Source organism: Clytia hemisphaerica, unplaced genomic scaffold, assembly GCF_902728285.1.
Source record: "Clytia hemisphaerica strain Z4C2 unplaced genomic scaffold, Clytia hemisphaerica genome assembly, whole genome shotgun sequence".
NCBI classification, from domain to species: Eukaryota; Metazoa; Cnidaria; class Hydrozoa; order Leptothecata; family Clytiidae; genus Clytia; species Clytia hemisphaerica.
The window spans coordinates 51433-72943 of NW_027103756.1; the positions used below are offsets into that span (position 1 = coordinate 51433).

Here is a 21511-nt window from a genome sequence, read left to right on the forward strand (position 1 = left end):
AATTTTCGCGGTTTTGCCTTTTTTTGGAAAAATTTCTTTTATTTTCTTAGGGATTTTTCAAATTTTTCGATAAAATTGGAAAAAAATTGTATTTCGCGGCAATTAATTTTCGCGATTTTGACGAAAAACCGCGAAAAAAGCTAAAATTAAAACCCGCGAAAATTAGTTCCAATAAGGTATTTAAGATTCATCCAAAATCTGGATGAAAATCGTCAAAGAGAAGTAATTCCTTTTGCCAAGCCGCGGTTTTAAAGCGAACGCGTGTCGAATCTGGTCGGATATATAATAGGTCGACAGGTAGATATTTTTCAGCGTTCATGACCTTCAAGCTTGTTTTTGAAGGTTTTTTAACACCCATATCAATGTATTGCACGGATTATGAACGACTCCAGTCCACTGCACAAAAAGTGGGGGGGGTGCTCATTCATTGTTATAAAATGTTTTCTTTCAAAAAAAAAATCTAAACTTACAGCATATACAAACTGTTTGATTTTACTTTTTTTTAGTCAGTGTCGTCAGCAAGCCTTCAATCTGCTGTTAACAACAGCTGATCGTTGTCCTGGCAACATCGCCTCCATCGCTGACGAGCTCACCAGGCGGCATCACAACCAAGTCATCTCTAAAGAATGGGCAGTAAGTTGATTGTTCTCCTAGGGAGCAAGTCTTATTCAAGGTAAAAATATCTTTACAACTGTGGTTAAAAACAACCTCCATTATGAAAAAAAAAAGCAGCAAAAGTGTCACTTTGGTCTCTATCGGACGCTGCCTTTCTAGAATTTGCTCATAGAAAAGAACATATACCATGAATAGAAGCTTAAAAATTTCAACAAATGAAATAGTCCCGCTGCTGAGATCGAAAAAAGTGGCTAGAAAACAATTTTCGTGACACACATCTTAGAACTAACTTTTTTTGGTGGAAACTCACGAATTAGTATATGTAGATTCCGAAATCAAAAAGTTTCCACGATATTATCGTGCAAGTAACGAGTAATTGGCGATTTTTTGCGCTTCCAGGCAAAATTGCAAGGCCTGGAAATTCATGATTTTTGAAGGGTCTTCAAATTAAAACAAGTGATACTTTTATGGACCTACCTGGTTATACATTTAACACATATATATTTGATATCTACGTGAGCGTGACAATTAAACAATCATTCAAAACACAAATAGTGACGATCTATTAAATTAGTCGTTTGTTTCTTATAAAAAAACGTTTAGAAACCAAAATTTCATGCTCTTGAAATATTCTTTCATATTCAAGACTTCGTGAGCAAAAAAAACATATATCTCATCAAAAAATTCAGTAATTTGGCTAAGAACATTGATATATGCTTATTAATAGTGGATGCGTTTTTTGAGCCGAAAAATTCTTTTTTTACAAAAATCTGCTTGAGCCATCTTTTACCTACTTTCATGCAAAAAATCAGAAAAAAACAATAATCCAATGATTTCACGAAGTCCAAAAACCCGTTTTTTAGCCGTTTTTTTGGCCCAAATTTGCCCAATAACATTTTGATTTGAAAATCGGACTCCATCACATTCGAAGGTTTATAGTTATGCATCTTTGTGCAAAATATCATAAAGAATGAAAAATCCAATCTCGAGAGGAGCTAATACATAAGTAATTGATAATGTGCTTATAAAAAATATCGAATTTGGCCAGTTTTTCTATAGGAACACGCCAAGCAACTAAAATTTCCTGTCTTAAACACACATATTCTTCAAAAGTAAGGCTTCATGAGCAAAAAAAACATCTATCTCATGAAAAAATTGAGTAATTTGACTAAGAACATTGATGTATGCTTATTAATAGTAATTCTTATAGATAAACATGCGTTTTTTGAGCCAACAAATTTTTTTTGCAAAATTCTGTTTGAGCCATCTTTTACCTATGATGGTACCCTACTTTCATGCAAAAAATCAAAAAAAAATTAATGATCCAATTTTTCACAAAGTCCAAAAAAACCGTTTTTAGCCGTTTTTTGGCCCAAATTTGCCCAAAAATTTTTTTTTTCGAAAATCGGGCTCCGTCACATTTTGGCCACCACCATTTTGCACCTTTGTAGCAAAAATCAAACGATTCCTATGATTCAATCCTGAGAAAAGTTGGTAACGGACGGACGAACAGACGAACGGACGAACGGACGAACAAACACAGGTTAATTTATAGGACCTCCACCGGGGTAGGTCCAAAAATACCTATATCACATGATAGAGCTCTTCAAACTGAGCAAAAAAGTGTATTACACCAAAGTCCCAACTTCTCGAGATCAAAAGTTATGGGCCTATTTGTGGTCAAAAAGGTGTTTAATTTTGCATAAATTAATGCAGATTGTGGGGAAATTCCCTGTTTTCCAGCAGTTTTTACCACAAATAGGCCAATAAATTTTGATCTAGAGAAGTTGGGACTTTAGTGTAATACACTTTTTTGCTCAGTTTGAAGAGCTCTATCATGTGATATAGGTATTTTTTTAATTTGTAGACCCACCAAAAATCATGAATTTCCAGCCCTTGCAATTTTGCCTGGAAACGCAAAAAATCGCCAATTACTCGTTACTTGCACGATAATATCGTGGAAACTTTTTGATTTCGGAATCTACATATACTAATTCGTGAGTTTCCACCAAAAAAAGTTAGTTCTAAGATGTGTGTCACGAAATGAAACATTTATCGACCTCAGCAGCGGGACTAAAAGTGTCCGTGTACTTTTGAGACAGATTGGTACACAGTTTCCAAGGCCCCTAAATGTTCATTTTCTACCTGATTCTGTTGAATAAACAGAACAGGTTTACTATCAAGGGGCCTAACAGGCAAGATTACAAATGATCAAGGGATGAAAATAGGAAAATTTATGTTAAAGTAAATGTACGCTGTAGATTATAGCTATGAAATACAGTGAAGTAAATAAGAATCACAAAGTGCTCAAGAAAATTCGAAAGAATTCGAGCGTGTATCAAAAAATAAAGAACTAACCTACAATTGTTACACGGTGTTTAATGCTGGTGCAATCTTAAAGTTGTAGATTTTATTTCAATCTGTTTTAATAGCTGTAAAATAGAAATTGATAGCGTCGATGACACCGTATTGTAATCATATAAGCATTCTCTGCGATCATGATGTCATCTCTTTAATGACTTTCTATTTATCTCCCTTAGTTCCAGCCAGCCATTTCGGCACGTCCAGCCAATGGGTTCGTCGGGTTGAGTAACGCCGGTGCGACCTGTTACATGAACAGTATTCTGCAACAGTTATACATGCAGCCTGGTATTAGAGAGGTAAAGCATTTTTATCTCCGCAACATTCTTTGACTGTTTTCTGCAGCAATTACACATGTAGCCTGATATTAGAGAGGTTAAGCATTTTTATCTCCGTAATATGCTTCGACTGTTTTCTGCAATAGTTATACATGCAGCCTGGTATTAGAGAGGTAAAGCATTTTTATCTCCGCAAAATTCTTTGACTGTATTCTGCAGCAATTAAACATGCAACTTAAGATTAGAGAGGTAAAGCATTTTTATCTCCGTAATATTCTTCGACTGTATTCTGCAAAAGTTATACATGCCTTCTGATATAAGGGAGGTAAAAAAAATGTTGTCAAAAATTTAAAACTAAACAAAAATCAAACGTTTCTGTACGCCTAGGCTCCTTTGTATCGTCTTTTTGACCGAAGGCCTCGCCTCGTGGACACTTTTACTAAACGATTGTTATTTTAATAAATGTTAATTTTCGTCCTTGCTTACGGTCAAATACTATGCCTGTTTTCTCCATAAAGAATATTTGAGCAATCTTGTTTTCTCGTTCGCTAATTAACTTTTAATTAGTAGTCAGATGTTGTGTCGGGTACATTTTGATTTTTCTTTTAAATGCTCATAGTAGATTTATTATTGTAAATTGTATCTTTGCAGGCTCTGTTGAAAGTAGAAGACCAACAATCGACCACCAAAGACACCATCCTTTCGCAAGTTCAAAATATCTTCGGCCATCTCCTTGAAAGTCAAACACAATTCTTTAAACCTGAAGGTTTTTGGAAAACATTCAAACTATGGGGTGAACCGGTTAGTGATAAAGTGGCCTCTTCAACGTTGAACAATTTACCGGACCCTCTCTAAAGTCTGTTCCAAAAAATCGGCTGTTGGTACATATTCATACATTGCTCTTGAAGGAGAAAAGATATAATTCAAAGTGATACCTACAAGTTGAAAAAATGATCTTAAGCGGATGATTTTAAAAACTTCAAGATCTTTTAAGAAATATCGAAAATGAAGATGAAAAATGAAGATGAAGAAAAAAAATTGAATTTATACTTTTCAGAATCTTGAACTTCGCCGATTTCAAATATATTTTAAGTTATTAATTTCTTCCAAATTCAAATGCTTCACATGTTTCCTCTTTCTCTCTCGTCACAGGTGAACCTTCGCGAACAACAAGACGCGTTGGAATTCTACACCAATATCACCGACCAACTTGACGAACACCTCAAAACTCTCAAGAAAGAAGAAATCTTTAAGAAAGCCTTCTCCGGAACGTTCGTCGATCAAAAGACGTGCTCCGACTGTTCACACTGTTTTGAACGCGACGAGCCGTTCTCTTCACTACCCGTCACCGTGAAATCAGGAAATTTAGAAGCCTCCTTGGAACAGTTTGTCCACACGGAGGTCATGGAGGGCGAGAATGCGTATTATTGTGAAAAATGCCGTGACCGAAGAACCACGGTCAAACGGACTTGCATAAAAAAGTTGCCGGGCATTTTGGTGATCCAACTCAAAAGGTTTTGGTATGACTGGGAACGGAATCGTGCTATCAAGTTTGATGATTTCTTTAAGGTTAGACTATTACACTTAGCTTTGTTGGAAACTGTTTTTCCAACTCTCATAAAGCGTTTTCTATGTCTATATCAGCAATTTTGAGTGAAATTTCTTATAGCAAAACATATGCAGTTAATCATGTTTTAGCAAGACAATATTTTCTATCCAGCACTCCTTACTCACTTTCCTCCCTCTCCTTCCTTTCAGTTTCCAACCATTCTAGACATGGAACCGTACACGAAAGAGGGTATCAAGAAACAAGAGCTGGACCAACAGAAACATGGTAGCAACACATCGCACAGCGAACCGATGAGAGTGGTTACTGACAACCAACGTTATTATGAGCTTGTGGGCGTGGTGGTGCACAGCGGACAGGCTAGTGCTGGCCATTACTATTCCTACATCAAAAATCGACAGTAAGTCTACATAATTTTAAACTCGACAGGCTGGGCCTTTTGACCAAGACTTGTTTTTTGAATTTTTGCCGGTTAATTACATCTTAAAAACTTGTATTTGCCAGAAAAGCCTATTTTCTAATAGTCCGGGGGCTGGGGTAGGTCAACTATGACAGTCGGAGAGGAATGTCTAACTATATATTATTGTGTAGCATAGACTAGTAAACTAGTTGTTGAAAACAGACCCATATACAAAAAGTTCAAGCTCCAAATAAAAAAAATCGAAGAGGTGAGGTTGCGTGTCTTTTCTGAATTTCAACGACTAGAAGCTTCTTCCCTTTAAAAACGTTGTTTAATTTTACAACTTTTTTTAGGTTTTTGAGAATCCATCCAACTTTTTTGACTAAATGATATTTCATAGTAACATTAAACATGGGAACATATAAATAAATGAGCATTTCCAAAAATACAATAAACAGAAAGAAAAATAAATGCAATCCCGCACGGGTTAGACATACAGAAATCTGTATGTCTCTCCTTACGAATTTAGGTGAAGAAAAAAAGGCGTTGGAAGAAGCTTCTAGTCGGTTATTTTCCTTTTCTCGCACGCGCGCTGAATATTTAATTAGTGTTTACATTATTTGATTGACAGTTTTATTATAAGTAATAACCGACTAGTTTACTAGTCTATGTGTAGCACTGTAGAGATGGATATTTTCTTTGAATCGAGAAACTCTATACTACTTCATACATTTGTGAACCACGCAATACTTTGAACCACATTGAACTTCTTAACGCGTTTTCTTTATAGAAGCACGGTTGGCGATTACAACAAATGGTACAAGTTCAACGACACGCACGTCGAAAAGTTTGACATGACGGATGAAGCTCTCCATCAGGAGTTATTCGGTGGGGAATACAAAGTGCCACAAACTGAAGGAAGTACGTCTTGTTTGTGTTTTTATTTTATTTTGAGAAATCGACGATTCCCGATAAAACACGTAACATGGAGAAAAAGATCTAATCGGAGTTTTTGATTTTTTTTTTTAAAGCGATGCATTGTGGGATTGTTTCGAGTGTATTACAATAGAAATCTCTTAGGAATTCCTCGAGGGAATTTTATTGTGATACTCCCGAAACAATCCCACAATGCATCGCTGTTTTAGAAAAATCAAAAACTCCGATAAGGTCTATTGTAATTTGTCCGAGTCCGTAGGACTCCACAAACTTTGATTTTTTCCCTTTTTCTTTGTTCAATGGTTATTCTATTGTACATTTATTCTTCCTCCTTTATTCTCCCAGACAACCAATATCCGGAAAACCGAGTACGCAATTGGAACGCTTATATGTTGTTCTATGAGAGTATGGATAAAAATCGATTACCTAACACTCACTTCTCTACGCATGATGCGCGTGGACAGATGTTCGGTGATATTTTCAGGTAAGTTGACATTTTTCAAGGGAAACGAGTCAATATGTTTTAAAATCTCCTTCCCCTTAAAGATTCGACCCTTAAATTTTTCTGTAGAGGTTTGATGTACTATTGCTCAAAATTCTTTAAATTTTGCTTGGATTTAAACCTATTCAATTTCCTATTTCGACCACCCAGATATTTTCTTGGCATATAAAGAAGATGATTAACGTCTTCCTACTATATGTTACTTACAAAGCAGAAAAAACGAAAGAAAGAACAACTTTCTCCCCTTTCGGTGACACAGGAGCAGGAATTTTGAGAAATATTTTTATTTGTTAACTTTGCTTTGTCAGTTTAAAGACGCGCCCTTCTTTCTATACCAGATAAGATATTTTAAAAATATTTTCAGAATACTTTCTAGTAGCTCCCAAATCTCATTCATTCCACAGCTTGCGATCAGCCATTGCAGTTCCGAGTTCTTCGATTTCTTCGATTTCTTGTAACCTGTTTCAGAATGTCAAGGAATGTGCACTTTCTCGAGCGCTTAGGACCGGCAGGACAACAAAATTTCTCTTGTTCTTTTTTCGTCATCAAGGTCGTACCCGGCTTCTCCCGCGTCATCAACAGCTAGTTCCAACCCTCCTTCACCTGGTTCAAAAGACAGTCTTTCACAACTCTCCGCCCTCATACGGAAAGGTGAAAAGAAGGGACTCTTCACTGAAAACATGCCAACATATATCAAACGGAACGTAAGTGCAGTTTCTCTTTTTGGTGGGTTTTTCATTTTTTCATCAGGTCAGCTTTCAAGATTAACTATATTAATTATAATAATTATTTGTAAGTCGTTGATTCACCGAAGTGAAAATATGCCTATGTAGATAAAAAACATATCAAACGAAACGTTTCCTCACTGCAGTTTCCAAGATTTACCAACTGACGGTATATGAGGCGAAAAAATTGGCTTTTAGAATCGCACCCTTACAGTGCAGAAAAAAATCGGTGAAATTCATACCCTTACAGTGCATTTTTTCAAAATTTACACTCTTTTAGATTTGCTGAAATTTCCACCCATACAGTGCAGTTATCAAAAGTCCACCCTTACAGTGCATTTCTGCTATTTTGAAAAGCATACCTTTGACCGCCGCACATGCCCGTCGGTCAATCTGCCTGACTGCCCCCTCCCCTCCCTCCTGGGTACAGTATATAATAAAGAGGCTTTTACGTCTTAAAATTCTACATTCTGCAGCCTCCAAGATTAACCATAGTTTGGGTTAACCCATTCCTACTACTTCGATAAAACTTCACTGTTAAAAGTTCTTTTGTCTTCGATGGGTTTCCGCCTCAGTGAAGTATATGAAGAGGCTTTTCCTTCTTAAAATTCTGCATAATTCACCAAAGTGGGAACATGCCTACGTATGTCAAACGACGTGTAATTACAGTTTATAACTGGAACAACGTTTATCAGTGCCGTAGCAACTGGTGGGTAAAGTGGGGCTATGCCCCCCCCCCCAATAATTTTTTCAAAAATGCTAAGTTTTTTTTTTTAATTTGTCATAATTATCTTTTATGTGTATGTTTTGAGTGTGTTTTTAAGCAATCTCGAGCTCAAATGTTCAAAATCCCCCCCCCCCCGGGCCAAACCATGGTTGGCCCTCGCGGTGTCACTAAACTTCAGCCCCCCCCCCCCCAATATGAGGGACCTTAAGCATCTAGAACGGCAACTTTGAAAGAGTACGGCAGGATTGAACAATAAGAAAATCCTTTTAGATTGATATCTGGATCGCACCTAGATTCTTTTCTTTTCATATCAATTTTCTCATGAGAAAAGTTAATTTTAATAGGATAATTAATGGACGTTTTCAAATCTCAAGACAACTTGAAATTTCTGTTTTGACGTCGTCTTCGGGATCGGAAGAGTAAAGTAGTTTTAAATGATATGAATCCCTCGAGAATTATAACGTTATATTTTACAAAGACTTTCCTGCATTTGAAATTTTTCCATGTGTATTAAATCTAGATAAAATCGCATAAAAATTGCCATTTGCTTTTAAGATTTACTTCACGTCCTCATTCAAGTCGCCGTCCTAGATGCTTAAGGTCGCTATGAAAATGCTTCCTACGGCACTGGTTTATAAATAGACGTTTCCGAAACTTGAAAAGTTTCTACAGCACAAACGGTTATTGTTCCCCTCTTTGGTCTAGTTATAGAGACCTGACTACCATAACATCAAAACAGTGTTAGCCGGGATAAGCTCTAAGAATTGCCAGATCTAGATGAAGTTTTACGCATATTTCCACGTGTATTTCTCTGTTTTTTTATATTGTGTATGTTTTTTCGTCAGAGTATTAGCTCTCATAATTAACCACAGTTTAGGTTCATTTAAGGGTCACATACTTGTTTATTAAATAATTTCCTTTCTTTTAAGTTTTGTACAGGTCGAAAAGATTAACCAGTTTAGGCTCATTCTTAAGGGTCCAAAACTAAGAATAGAAGAATGAAATAATTTCCCTTCTTTCATATTTTGTACAGGTCGAAAAGATTAACCAGTTTAGGCTCATTCTTAAGGGTCCAAAACTAAGAATAGAAGAATGAAATAATTTCCTTTCTTTTAAGTTTTGTACAGGTCGAAAAGATTAACCAGTTTAGGCTCATTCTTAAGGGTCCAAAACTAAGAATAGAAAAATGAAATAATTTCCCTTCTTTCATATTTTGTACAGGTCGAAAATATTAACCATAATACAACAATAGCGTTCAGTTTGAGGTCGTTGTTGTTATTTTCTGCCCGCGTAGTTTGATTATTCGCCCGATGGTGTCATTTGGGCCCAACGCGAAGCGGAGGGCGCAAATGACACTAGAGGGCTAATATTCAAACTGCAAGGGCAGAATTAATGACAACAACGAACGAAAACTTAACGCTATTACTATTATTATTCATATCGGACATTCAAACAACATTTTTTTCTAGCGTCAACCAAGTCTTTTCGCTTCAATGCAATCTCTTCAACAAATTTTTAGCACCTTGCGAGCGGGCCGCAAATGACCAAAAAGTGTTTTTTTCTGACGTTATTTTAGTCACTTCGCTTCAATGCAACGACTTCAATCCAATTCCAAGCGGGCCGCAAATGACGTTATTGCCCTATACCCGGGCGGTAAATGATATTTCAGCCCTCTGAAGCCTGGCGCTTTAGTTTCCTCAGCGCGGGTATGACAATTTGAGTCACAAAACCTTTCAATACCGCCCGCAGATCGAACCTTTAATAGCTTACTTAATGACCGCTATATGGATAATAATTTAGCTCTAAAACTTAAAAATAATTTCCTTGCTTACATGTTGTGTATTGGTTGAAACAGTCACAATTTAGCTCCATACTTATAATGAACTAATTTCCTTTCTTTCATGTTATGTGCAGGTGAACGAAGCGAACAAAGAGTTCATGTGTAATTGTGATATTTACAATAAGGAATATTTCCTCTTCATCAGAGAACTGTGCAACGTCAACACCGTATGTAGAAATAATCTTTAAATAGTGTCGATTTTTATATAGATAGCCCAGTGGTCTAGCCTAGGACTTTTGGGCAGTCTTTCGTGTTTTCGCGGGGTCCACAACCAGCTGGCTCGGCTATCTATGAACAGAACAGAACATTGGAAGGAGTAAGGATTCGAACTGGGAACCCCTGGTTTTTCCTTTCTAAGAAAGGACAGGAAAGGAACCAAAAAAGTCGTTTTGTGACGAATGAATATTTTTTAACGATAATTTTTTCCACTGACAAACTACTTCTACCGATGGAGTATGGAGCTCTTTTTTTGTTGCATTTACTCACAAGTTCCTTTGCACGCGTAGCCTTTAAAAAAAATATTCTTGGCTTAGCGAGAATTATATCGACCTTCTCTTTTTAAATAGAAACCAAGCATTGTCCGAAAGATTCTCAGCGAAGAAAATTCGGACGAAATTAACGAAGACAAGGCCATTATCTCCTTAATACAATTATCTACACAGTATCTGATCAACACTTACTTCAAGACTGCGAAATCCTTTAGGTATGCAGTTTTGATATTATTGTACAGGAGGTCGGGGTTATAATGACCTTCGTTCAACCGAATCCACCTTGCCATTGTGATGGGAAAAGGGTAAACGAAATCTTTTGCTTTAACTGCTTTAACTGTCAGCAACCGACTCCACAATACGAATCTACCTATGGGGAAATTATTCTTGTTTTCAAGTAGTTCACGATGTATTGAGTCACTCGAGCAAAAGACTGTCTCGAAATGTGGTTGGCATGTAAAATTTAAGTTTAGTCTCTATAACTTGAACGAGGAATACAAATTGTTCGAATTAAGGAAATTTCGAGTTTTAACTTGAAGGAAAAGAAAACTTTTTCGAGTTAAGAAGACATTCGAGTCAAAGAAGTTCGAGTCAAACAGACTCTACTGTATACCTCTTCATTACTTCTTTTCAAGGACTGATTTGGAGCAATGGAAAGTAACGCTGGAGAATTTATTCAATTCCAATTTGGTGACTAACAAATGGTTTTGTGATTTCTTCGGACAACCTCAACAACGACCCTACCTTGTGTAAATATCCTTTCTTTACAGAGAATTTTTTAGAGTCACCATTTCTTAACCGTTAGTGACCTCTGGTATTTTAACGTATTAACCCTGCAGACTATTTCTGTTTGAACCTCCTGTTTGTAACACATGCAATAACATGCAAAATCATTACAAATTTTTATTGCCACCACCAGAAAAAATTTGGCGCTTAAAACGTCGTCACTTTCCTAGAAATTTCGTTACTCGTCCCCAAGTTTTCCCCCTTTAATACCTAGTTTGGTTATTCACGTTTTTTATGAGAACAAACCATATAAGAACATAAAGCTTCGGCGGCCACAATGTTAAGAACAAGTTAGGGACAGGAACCTGGTCTAAAAAGAGCGTGACGTAACTTACCCCTTCCTCTAGAAGGGGCCTAGTGAGATACTTATTGGGAAATCTAGAAACCTAAATAGCAGATAATTGTAGTATCTTATAACAAATAAAACAAAAATTTCACCATCTCCCGTTTCATATCAGACACATATTTCATATCAGGACAGCTTCTTCCTATTGTTATATTATGCTGATATATGCAAAAAATGTTTTTCTTTTCCTCTTTCTGACCAATCTTGCTCCACATCCGTGTCAATCCAATGAAAAAGCTTGTGAATTAAAATTGATGAGTGAGCAAGCGATATCACTCTTATTTAAAAACAAAACCTTTAAGTTTTGTTTTACTAGTAGTATCTGATGTTTTCTTTATTTTTCCAGTATGTATTTATTGGAGTGTCCAGAAGCGGATACACGTCAATTGTTTTCCACATGGCTCATTCAGGCTTGTCGTAACATCCTCAACCAGTTGAACAAGGTATGATATCGCAATGCTTTATGCAAATGCTGGTTTGGGAGTAACATTTTATTATTGCTAGAATTTGTAAAAACACCCCGCGCAAATTAACTCCCCATGGTTAAATGGGGTACTAGATTGAATCTGGCATCTGAAATTTTTTAAAGCTTCTTTTTGCTTTGGAAAGGTTGAAAGACTCGCTTCTAATCTTCGTCTTAAAACTCGATGGCTATTATTGCAAAATATTTCAATATTCGTGTTCTACCCAACGGTAGTTAGACGAGCTCTCGGGAAGGCTTTTTTTGAGAGATATGGTATAGTTTATTTCTCGCTCGTCTAGACAGGGTTAAAGTTCACTAAAAATTGTATGTTACAGTAAAAACTTCTGTCCAACGAAAATATAGATTCTTAATAAATAAATATAGATTCTTTTCTTCCATCACCTATAAATTTATAAGAAACTCTTCAAAAACGAACTTTCCCATTTTTAACGATTCCCTCCAACAGCCAAAGTGTGAAAAAACCTTTACAATATCCTTCCTTCAGCAGCAAGAAACTGTCAACTCCATATCTTCACTTCCAACTTTTGATTTCTTCATCTTAGGTGACGGATGAGATCGATGCCTTGATAAGTCAACTTTTAACTTTGTTGGACAGCGAGGCAGGACATCACATCAAACAAAGCTCTCAATATTTCTCCTTCTTTCATCGATACTCTCTTCTGGTAAGTCATCTTTGTACACCATTGTGTTGTTTTTAAGAGTTTGAGTGGAAAAACATTTTAAAAACATTTGAAAGTACAGGCACCGGGTATTACGGCGGGACGAGATGGAGTTTTTACAAGCTCTTATTTGATTTGGTTGCTCGTTAACCAGTTATAAAACAATTTTGTTACTTTTTCTAAAGAACGCGTCATTTTTATTACTTCAAATGGCCAATTATTAAAATATCTTAAAAACTCCATCTCATCTGAATACTGCACGTTAGTCCATTTTTTCCACAGAGCCCTCGAATTACCCTTTTCCTCATTTGTCGTATCAGATTTAAAAAGCGTCCTTCGTACTTGAGTACAGAACAACTTAAAACGTTTTCAGCTTGTACTTCTCCTTACAAAAAACGTCGAAATACTGTTTCAAACAGATAGAAGATGAAGAAAGTACTGTCGTAAACTTTTTATTCTGTATTAATAGGAGTACCTAATTTCACAGTGCCAGAGTACTACGGATTTTTCAAGTCAATACTTATGCATGCATGTGTGAAGTTCGTTTTAGGGCATTGCAGTCCTGTCAACTACCTTTGCCCAAAATTTTTCACGTCAATACAATACTTCAATCTTTTTCGTTTCAGTCATTCGAAGCTTTGTCTCACTTGTTGGATATCGGTGCATTCCGCAAATTCCAAAACTTTTTGCTTGGATCTCGGTCACTAACTAATGTAAGCTACTAGTCTCAATCGCGGTCGAACGCTAATGAAGTGTTCACAGTATTGGACTTTATAATGTATTTCTTCTGGTTTTTCTCGTCCTTTAAAAAAATTTGAAAATTTGGCAAGGGACTTATTTTAGCAAGGTTCCCTTAAACTAGCATGATTCTCATAAAACAATACTCATTGTGAATGGAGTGAGCTTATATTTTAAATGGTATCGTTTGTCATCTTCAATTTGAAAACTTTTCGTCTTTTTAGCCTGAGAAATTGATTCGCAGATGGACTTCAGCGCAAACGCTAGAGCTTCTTTCGCTTCATCAAGTCATGTCCACAATCGTCATCAACGTGGAAAACGAATCTCTACATACAGGTATATAACTTTTGTTTTCCATGCTGTAACTTTTTCTCATTCATAGCAATTTGATAAAGTGATTTGTTCTGAAGAGTACGAGATTTTTTCTTTTTCCTTTTTTGTTGTGGGCAGGAAGCTTGTCTAGTAGGTGGGGCGCAATAGAACTTCCGTCACAAATAAAGTTGTTACCAATGATATTTTCAGGGTTTTGCACTCTGATACATACAGAGCTCAAATCTGATTAAAAACAACCTATCATAGCTGAAGGATTTCCAAAATCTTAAATTTTCGATTTCTCATTTCAAATTTGTGGGTTCAATCCACGATCAACGCCAGCTCAGCAAATATGTAGCTTCAGTTAGGTAATCTGATCCAAGCGGTAAGTTACTGGGAGCTGAGAGTATGTGTGGCGTTACCACCTTAGCATTCGACCTCTCAGGTCTAGCGCAAATGATCTAGCTTCGCCGACGCAAATTTTTTTTCCATAGACGGGCGGAAATATCTTTAATGGTCGGAAATATCATAAGCGTAATGGTCGGAAATATCATTTGATGGTCGGAAATATCATTTGATGGTCGGAAATATCCAAAACTCTGAAAATTTGAAAATTTAATGGTCGGAAATATCCCGTGTTTTTAAAAATGCTTCATCAACAAAAAAATGTAAGCAAAGATGATAGCAAAGGTGGTGTTGTGTGGCCAACTTGTTGTGTGTGCCGGACAAGCTTTTTAGGGAGAGAAAGTGGTATTGACCTTTTTATTCAAACACGACTCTTCGTTCTTTCTTTTCTTTTCTCCCTACTGTAAGGGTCATTTTTTGGCAAAATTTTCTCTGCATGCACTGCCAGCTGGATGCACTGCCAGCTGGATGCACTGTAAGGGTTCGATTTTGGAAGCCAAATTTTCCGCCGAACGTATGGTCGTTTTCAGATCGATCCAACGGGGTAAGGTCTAGAATGGGAGGGTGTCCAGGTAGGGTTGGGACTAGCTTTAGGGTGATTTGAGAGCAGTGGGGGCTAGAGGAGGAAAAGATACAAAAAAGACAAGAAAGAAAGAAGAGTCGTGTTTAAATAAAAAGGTTAATACCACTTTCTCTCCCTAAAAACTGTCTACGTCTTTTGTAAAATACGGTATAAAGAACTAAGAAACAAAACAGTTCTCAGTCAGTGTCCCAAAAACTTAAAATAAAAAACTACTCTTGTCTGGCACAAACAACAAGTTGGCCACACTACAGCACCTTTGCTACCATCTTTGTTTACATTTTTTTGCTGGATGAAGCATTTTTAAAAGTGCGGGATATTTCCGACCATTAAATTTTCAAATTTTCAGAGTTTTGGATATTTCCGACCATCAAAAGATATTTCCGACCATCAAATGATATTTCCGACCATTACGCTATGATATTTCCGACCATTAAAGATATTTCCGCCCGTCTACGGAAAAAAAATTTGCTTCGCCGACAGCCACCAGTTGAATAAACGAAACATTCTTAACTGACTATTTATGTTTTTAGTCTCCACAGACATCGAATGCCCTCCACCACGCAAGATGGTACAATATCCCAATCGATTGAAGATCAACAAAGACTTATGTGAACTTTTCTACGGGATCGATTCTGACCGTTACTTGCATGAGGTCTGTTCGTTTGTCTGTTTTGATCACGCTTGAAATTCTCTCTATAGGAGTTGCATCCTTTATTCACTGACCTTTATATACCCTGGATACAGCTTCTCAATCCCGGTCAAAATCTTTGATCGCAGTTTTTAAAAATTGGTACCCTAATGGTAACACTACTCAAGGTTCAAAACACATTCAAGCATTACATTTTATTGAATATAAAATTGATCCACATCGAGTCACTTTTCTAAAAACTCCGGTATAAGATGGGGATATAGCTTTGTCTAGGGTTTATAAAGGTTTAGAAAGTTTGATATGCCTTGGAAATATTTTAGTTGATTTATTTACAGACTACATTTTATCTAACAAACATCACTATAATATAATTCCTCTTTCCACAGCTTCTGTTTGCAACAATAGAAATCCCACACGCCAATGAATGTGTTTATGACGTCATCATGTATGGATGCTGGTGCAATCTGGCTTTCTCGCTGACCTTCTTCCAGCAGATACAGGTAAGGGGGCCATGACAATTTTATGTGTTCACTGAAAATTTTTCACATTATATAGAACAAATACTTTCTTTAAAATGCTTCATTGAAATTGCCTAAAATCTTCCACTTAACTGGCATATCCAAATTCAGTTTTCCATCTAAAGAAATTCCTGCATATATCCCGCATATGAAATGTATTTTTATTTTTCCAGATGTTTCTAGCCAAAGCCCAAGTCAGTGACTTCGTCAATCTGTTCCCACTTCTCAAAGGAGTTTTGGTAAGCTTTGTTGATATTTTGAAAGGCTTTTTGGGGATTTGATGGTAGAAATGTTTCACCATCATGAAAAGCAGTAGCTCAAGTTCTTCTTGTCTTGCTCGCTTCTTTTCGGAGTCCCCTCTATTTATTCTTCATTTATTTTCTGTATTAGTCTACTTGTTAGACATTCTTATTCTAACTCATATGGGTTATAGGTTTTCGAAAATACTCCAACAACGCAGATCTTCTCCCAGGGTTTCCATACGTCTTGTATATCTACTTTTTAACTAAAGTATGCGTTTTTTAGTAGAATATTTAGAAAATCGGGTGTTTTAGAGCTCACAAAGCCTCAAGATGGTCTTAACCTTTTCTTGATATTTTGGCCATCGAATCCTTATGTTCTTACATACTTTGTTCTTCATATGTCCTTGGAGTTATTATGAACTCAAGTTATACAATTTCCCCTTTCTACTCTTTAGTGTTTGGACGACCCTCACCAAACAAAGCGAATCGAATGTTGCGTTGGTGGTTCAACAGAGGATGATATTGAAGGCCTCTTTAGTAAGTGTGAACAAGGTGTTTTTATTTTGGAATTCTCAAAGGTGCACATTCTCAAGCTAGTCTGACCATAAATTGACGCGTAGAAAACGTTGTGGCAGAAGTGCATGCTTTTTTATAAGAATATACTTTATGTGAATGTTCATAATGAAATTGGCAAAAAAAATAAGAACATACTTAGCTAAGAATATCACAATCATGGAATCTGGTGACTGAACCTTAGAATGCCAATTTTTAGACCATTTAAACTGTAAATTGTCAATTATCCCTCAGCAAGACTTACTCGAGGTTTGTATTACATGCTAGATTTGGGATGATTCTCTCCAAAAAGTTAAGAATATCCATCATGAAATGAAAAAAAAACACCATTCTTATAAAGAAAAAGCGTGTAAAATATCCCTTCATTTCTTTCTTTCAGATTTGATACATAACTCTCGCAACGAGAATGGACGTCGCTCGTACGAATGCGTCAAGTTCTTGACCAGTACAGCAAAACAAATTCCCAAATTCCGCGAATACATCAGCCATGAGGCTCAATACAAAGATAAACTTGATGGCGCCGTCAAGTGGTTAGAGAAAAAGGTAACAGGTATACTTGTCTACTTTCTAAGGGAGCAAAGTTTTTCAGAAGCTTATGATTTGTATAGATCCTAATCGACTGAGGACGACGGTAAATCAGCATTTTAACCGTCCTGCTTGTCAAGATTGCCGGCTGCTCCCAAAGCGTTTCAGTCACCCCGGCGTCCTGAAAAGGGTAGATGCATACAACCTGCTAATAGCTATATGGAAATGTTTGGGGAGCTAAGTATCAAACGTTCAGATTTCACTTTCACCCTCGGGGTTTAAGACGCAACAAATTGTTTGGTCACAAATATGGGGGGAGTTATCTCCCGCTAATGTTCTTGATGAATAAAACCTCTTCATTTAAGGCTTGGGGACACAAGAAGTTTTTTTCGCGTTGGTGCAACGCAACATGCTCAATCCCACCAACCTGAAACGCTTTCTCGTGTCTCCACCCCACTTTTTCTTTTAATAACGTTTGTGCTTATGCTTCCCTCACTTTTTGACCCATGAAAAAAAAAACCATTGCATTGCACCGACGCGAAATCCCACAATTCATCCAGTTAAGTAATCCAATGAAGATTTTGATTGCATTCTTTCTACATTTTCTTTCAGTTGAGTGAAGGTTCGTTCTGGCAATCAAACAAAACAAGTTCCACCACTCCCTCCTTTCGAAGGACCACAAGCGAACAGGTATTCCTCTTTCTGATTGGTCAAGCCATTGAACTCTTAGAGAAAAAAATCGTTCATGGGGGGTGGAAGATATTATTTTTTCAATTATCTGCCCCTGGTAGTTTCGATTTTTCACCCCCTGGACAAGCATCAAATCGACCCCCTGGACACTAAAATTTACCCATGGACATTGCGGTTTTTCAGGACTTTTTCGATACCCCTGGACAATATATCTTCCACCCCCTATGGACGGTTTTCTTCTGGAAGAGCTCAATATTTTATAGGATTCGTGCATCCAATCCCGTACTTCCCTATAACAATCCAAAGGCTCCCTCAACAATCAAACACGCCAAAAATGACAAAATTTCGGATAATGCTGCGGTACAGCAACTTAGAAAATGATGAAACTAAGCTGGCGCTTTATCCGCGAAAGACTTTTTGCAGAGTCTTTTTTAGTCGGCCAGCTTGGTTCGTCTCTCGAATTATCGGCAATTTTAATTGTTAGTGGAAATGTTTTCATTTGATTGTTAAGGTAACTTTTAAATTGTTATGGGTAAGTGCGGTATATAAACATGCTATTTTCAAATCTTAAGAAATAACCTTCTCTGACTGGAAATAGATTATCGAAAAGATTATCTGTTATTTTAATCGACAAAAATAAAGATTTTAGATTGAGCCGTGGCAACTACTTCTAGCATTGCAATATTTGCTGAATAGTTGATAAGTTTAAAAATAATCCGTCTTTGATTGGCGGACTGTAAAGTAACGCGTCTCTGATTGGCTGAATTCTTGTTTCAGAACACACTGCACGAAGCCACCAAACTTTTGGATGAAATGGAATCTCTTGATGCTTCCAATACCGCTATTGTTGAAATTACGTGATCTGAAATACTTAAATATCATTGGTCCTAAATCACGTAATTTCGGAATCCTCCAACCTCATTGGACGATATCCGATTCCCTAATCACACGATCGAAGATCCTCCAGTCCAGTGAATGATCCTGAAATCCTTGATAACGTGACCTTGGAATCCTTGAATCTCATTGGCTGACTTTGCAATATTCAACCACGTTCTCAGAATCTATTGGACGGTGGTATCTAAATCCTGACAGACGATTGGTTAGTGTAAACAATGTAAACTCAAGTAATGAAGGTGCCATGAGTTGTTAAAAATCTTAGTGCATCAGTCTTTTAAAAAGGCTACTGTACTGCAGCTGCAATATGTTTGTAACCAGACGGTGTAAATCGAACGAATCGAACGCCGAATCAATTGAACGCAATTGAACGCAATCGAATAATTGCAATTCGATTGTCGAACGCAATCGAATCGCAATCGAATATTACCCAGGATTTGCTGTTCGATTGCTTCGATTACGTTCGATTGTATTCGATTACGTTCGATTGTATTCGATTACGTTCGATTTACGTTCGGTACTTAAGCACTCGGCTGCCCGCTAAAAAGCCCTAACGGAGTGATCCAATTTAATTTAATCAAACTCATCAAACATAATCCTAATCGAACGAAATCAAAGATTATTCTTCGAATGCAAATGACAATCGAACATAGTTCAACTATCCATTGAACCAATCTAACCTTACTCAAACCAATCGAACACAATCGAATATTACCCAGGAATCGGCCGTTCGATTGAGATTCGATTACGTTCGACAATCGAATCGCAATTATTCGATCGCGTTCGATTGCGATTTTTGTTCGAAGTTGTTCGATTGACACCGTCTGGTTGTAACAATGATATAAGTTAGTATCAACAATCGCAGGCGACCGATAGATGATTGATAATTCAGGGAAAAGCTCTGACTGCGATACAATATGAAAGATAAGCAAACTGTAAATAAACTTCAATCTAAAATGTAATATTTACTCCCAATCAATTCAGACTTTTCAACGTTTCAAAGACTTTCATCAAATTTAAAATTTTCAAGTTAGGTTTTGGATAGATTTTTTCAATTCATAATTTTTGTACAATATATCCTTTCGATTTCTCTTTCTTTGAGAACTTTTTTTAGTTTACATTTTATTTTTTTCAATTTAGCTTCCAAATTCTTTTCCACTTAAGATTATCCTTTCAACATGCCATCTTATAATGTTCTGTCGCGAAAACTCAAGAAATCGATTTCATAGGGTAGTGAGGTCCATGAAAGATTTTTTTTCGCCATTTTAAAAAGTTTTCATTGGATAAAAATATGTAAATGTGTAAATCTGTGTGTGTAAATCTTACGAAAAACATCATGTGAAATAGTACCAAAGATGTTTTTCGAATTAGAGAAAAATCCGGATTACTCAGAGTATTTTATACGGGTTTCCAGCTGAGACAATCGATTTAGTTCGAATTAGAGAGGGTTGACTGTATCTCAAACCTTTAGAGGTTGGAATTTGTCTCTTATCTATCTTAGTATTATTTCGACTTTTTATACATTAATATTTATATACCAGTTCTTACACCCTTTTAATAGATCATAGAATAAATGTATCTAATGCAATAGATTTCCTAGAATGAAAGCAAATCCTTGTGTCTTTCTCTTCGTGTGTCGGCCTCTGTCATCATCCACTAATTTTTTGCAGTTTTCTAGAGGTCTGTGTTTGGACTACTTAAGACCAAATGTGTGTATTAAAAACTTTTCGCTTGTATTTAATTTCGCGAATACGAATCTTTAAATGAAACTTAACAGTGCTTTACAGTGGATGTTTATCAAAAAATTTTGCATTTCCAATTTTTATATTGCCCAAACGTGCTTGCTATTTTAATAGTTTCTGGCTTTAAGAGGGAGAGAGTCCCTTAGCGTAAGTACTATATGGATGGCCCCATAGAGAAACTATCTTCCCCCGCCTCATTCTTCGGTTGTTTCGGATGTTATAGCCCCCGCCGCTTCTAGTGCACTTTGGGTAGTCAAAAAAACTTAAAGCGCGCGCTGCATTTCACCCGGGAAGTATTTATTTTTGAATAGTTCACGTAAAACACCTTAGTTCAAAATAAGTTGACGCGATTTCTGATTGGTCAAAAATCAATGTTTCTAAAATTTCCAGGCAGTCAATAAAAAACTGGTTTTAGTTCGTTCACTGTCACTTAGAAAATACCGTCGTTTTGTATAAGTTTCCCGTCTCCGCACTAAGATTCTTGTCACTTTTCCGAAATCTTTCCGCTATTTTTCCCGGGCTACGGCATGAGATTTGAAAGGGTTTGTTTTTTAAGGTACGGAACATCTTGTGCTTACTCATACAAAACTGTCTAACTTTTCGAAGCTTATTTTTCAACTACCCAATGTCCTGATCTTTTTCCGCCAGAAAAGTGGCAAAGGAATCTTAAGTTGAAGTGCGGAGATAGGACTTTTACAACGACGGTATGATTTATAAAAAAATATTTCCAGCAGGGGGTATTATCTACACTTTCCGAGAATTTTTTTGGTTTGAAAAGGTTCGTTCACTTCCCTGTATATTCGTTTAAAGAATGGAACAGCCCATCGCTACTCAGAATGGGCTCGTAATCGATCCGTAACCACGGACCTTTGTATACCCTGGACCAAGCTTCTCAATCCCAGCCAAGCAAAATCTTTGATCGGAGT

At 36.7% G+C, this 21511-nt stretch overlaps 1 protein-coding gene across 1 annotated transcript in view; it reads left to right on the forward strand.

The window, feature by feature from the left end:
* Positions 1 to 20455, forward strand: part of LOC136805518 (ubiquitin carboxyl-terminal hydrolase 24-like) — a 58883-nt gene extending 38428 nt beyond the window's left edge. The window contains exons 28-49 of the mRNA XM_067062085.1: positions 507 to 633; positions 3156 to 3275; positions 3906 to 4055; positions 4407 to 4823; positions 5013 to 5221; positions 6012 to 6142; positions 6503 to 6641; positions 7210 to 7363; positions 10026 to 10118; positions 10518 to 10654; positions 11075 to 11188; positions 11918 to 12014; positions 12598 to 12717; positions 13341 to 13427; positions 13677 to 13788; positions 15283 to 15404; positions 15788 to 15901; positions 16093 to 16158; positions 16617 to 16698; positions 17114 to 17277; positions 17872 to 17949; positions 18727 to 20455. Coding sequence (XP_066918186.1) covers positions 507 to 633; positions 3156 to 3275; positions 3906 to 4055; positions 4407 to 4823; positions 5013 to 5221; positions 6012 to 6142; positions 6503 to 6641; positions 7210 to 7363; positions 10026 to 10118; positions 10518 to 10654; positions 11075 to 11188; positions 11918 to 12014; positions 12598 to 12717; positions 13341 to 13427; positions 13677 to 13788; positions 15283 to 15404; positions 15788 to 15901; positions 16093 to 16158; positions 16617 to 16698; positions 17114 to 17277; positions 17872 to 17949; positions 18727 to 18810 — 2917 coding nt within the window. The 3' untranslated portion in view covers positions 18811 to 20455. The remainder of the gene's footprint in view (positions 1 to 506; positions 634 to 3155; positions 3276 to 3905; positions 4056 to 4406; positions 4824 to 5012; positions 5222 to 6011; positions 6143 to 6502; positions 6642 to 7209; positions 7364 to 10025; positions 10119 to 10517; positions 10655 to 11074; positions 11189 to 11917; positions 12015 to 12597; positions 12718 to 13340; positions 13428 to 13676; positions 13789 to 15282; positions 15405 to 15787; positions 15902 to 16092; positions 16159 to 16616; positions 16699 to 17113; positions 17278 to 17871; positions 17950 to 18726) is intronic.
* The last annotated feature ends 1056 nt before the right edge of the window (positions 20456 to 21511 follow it).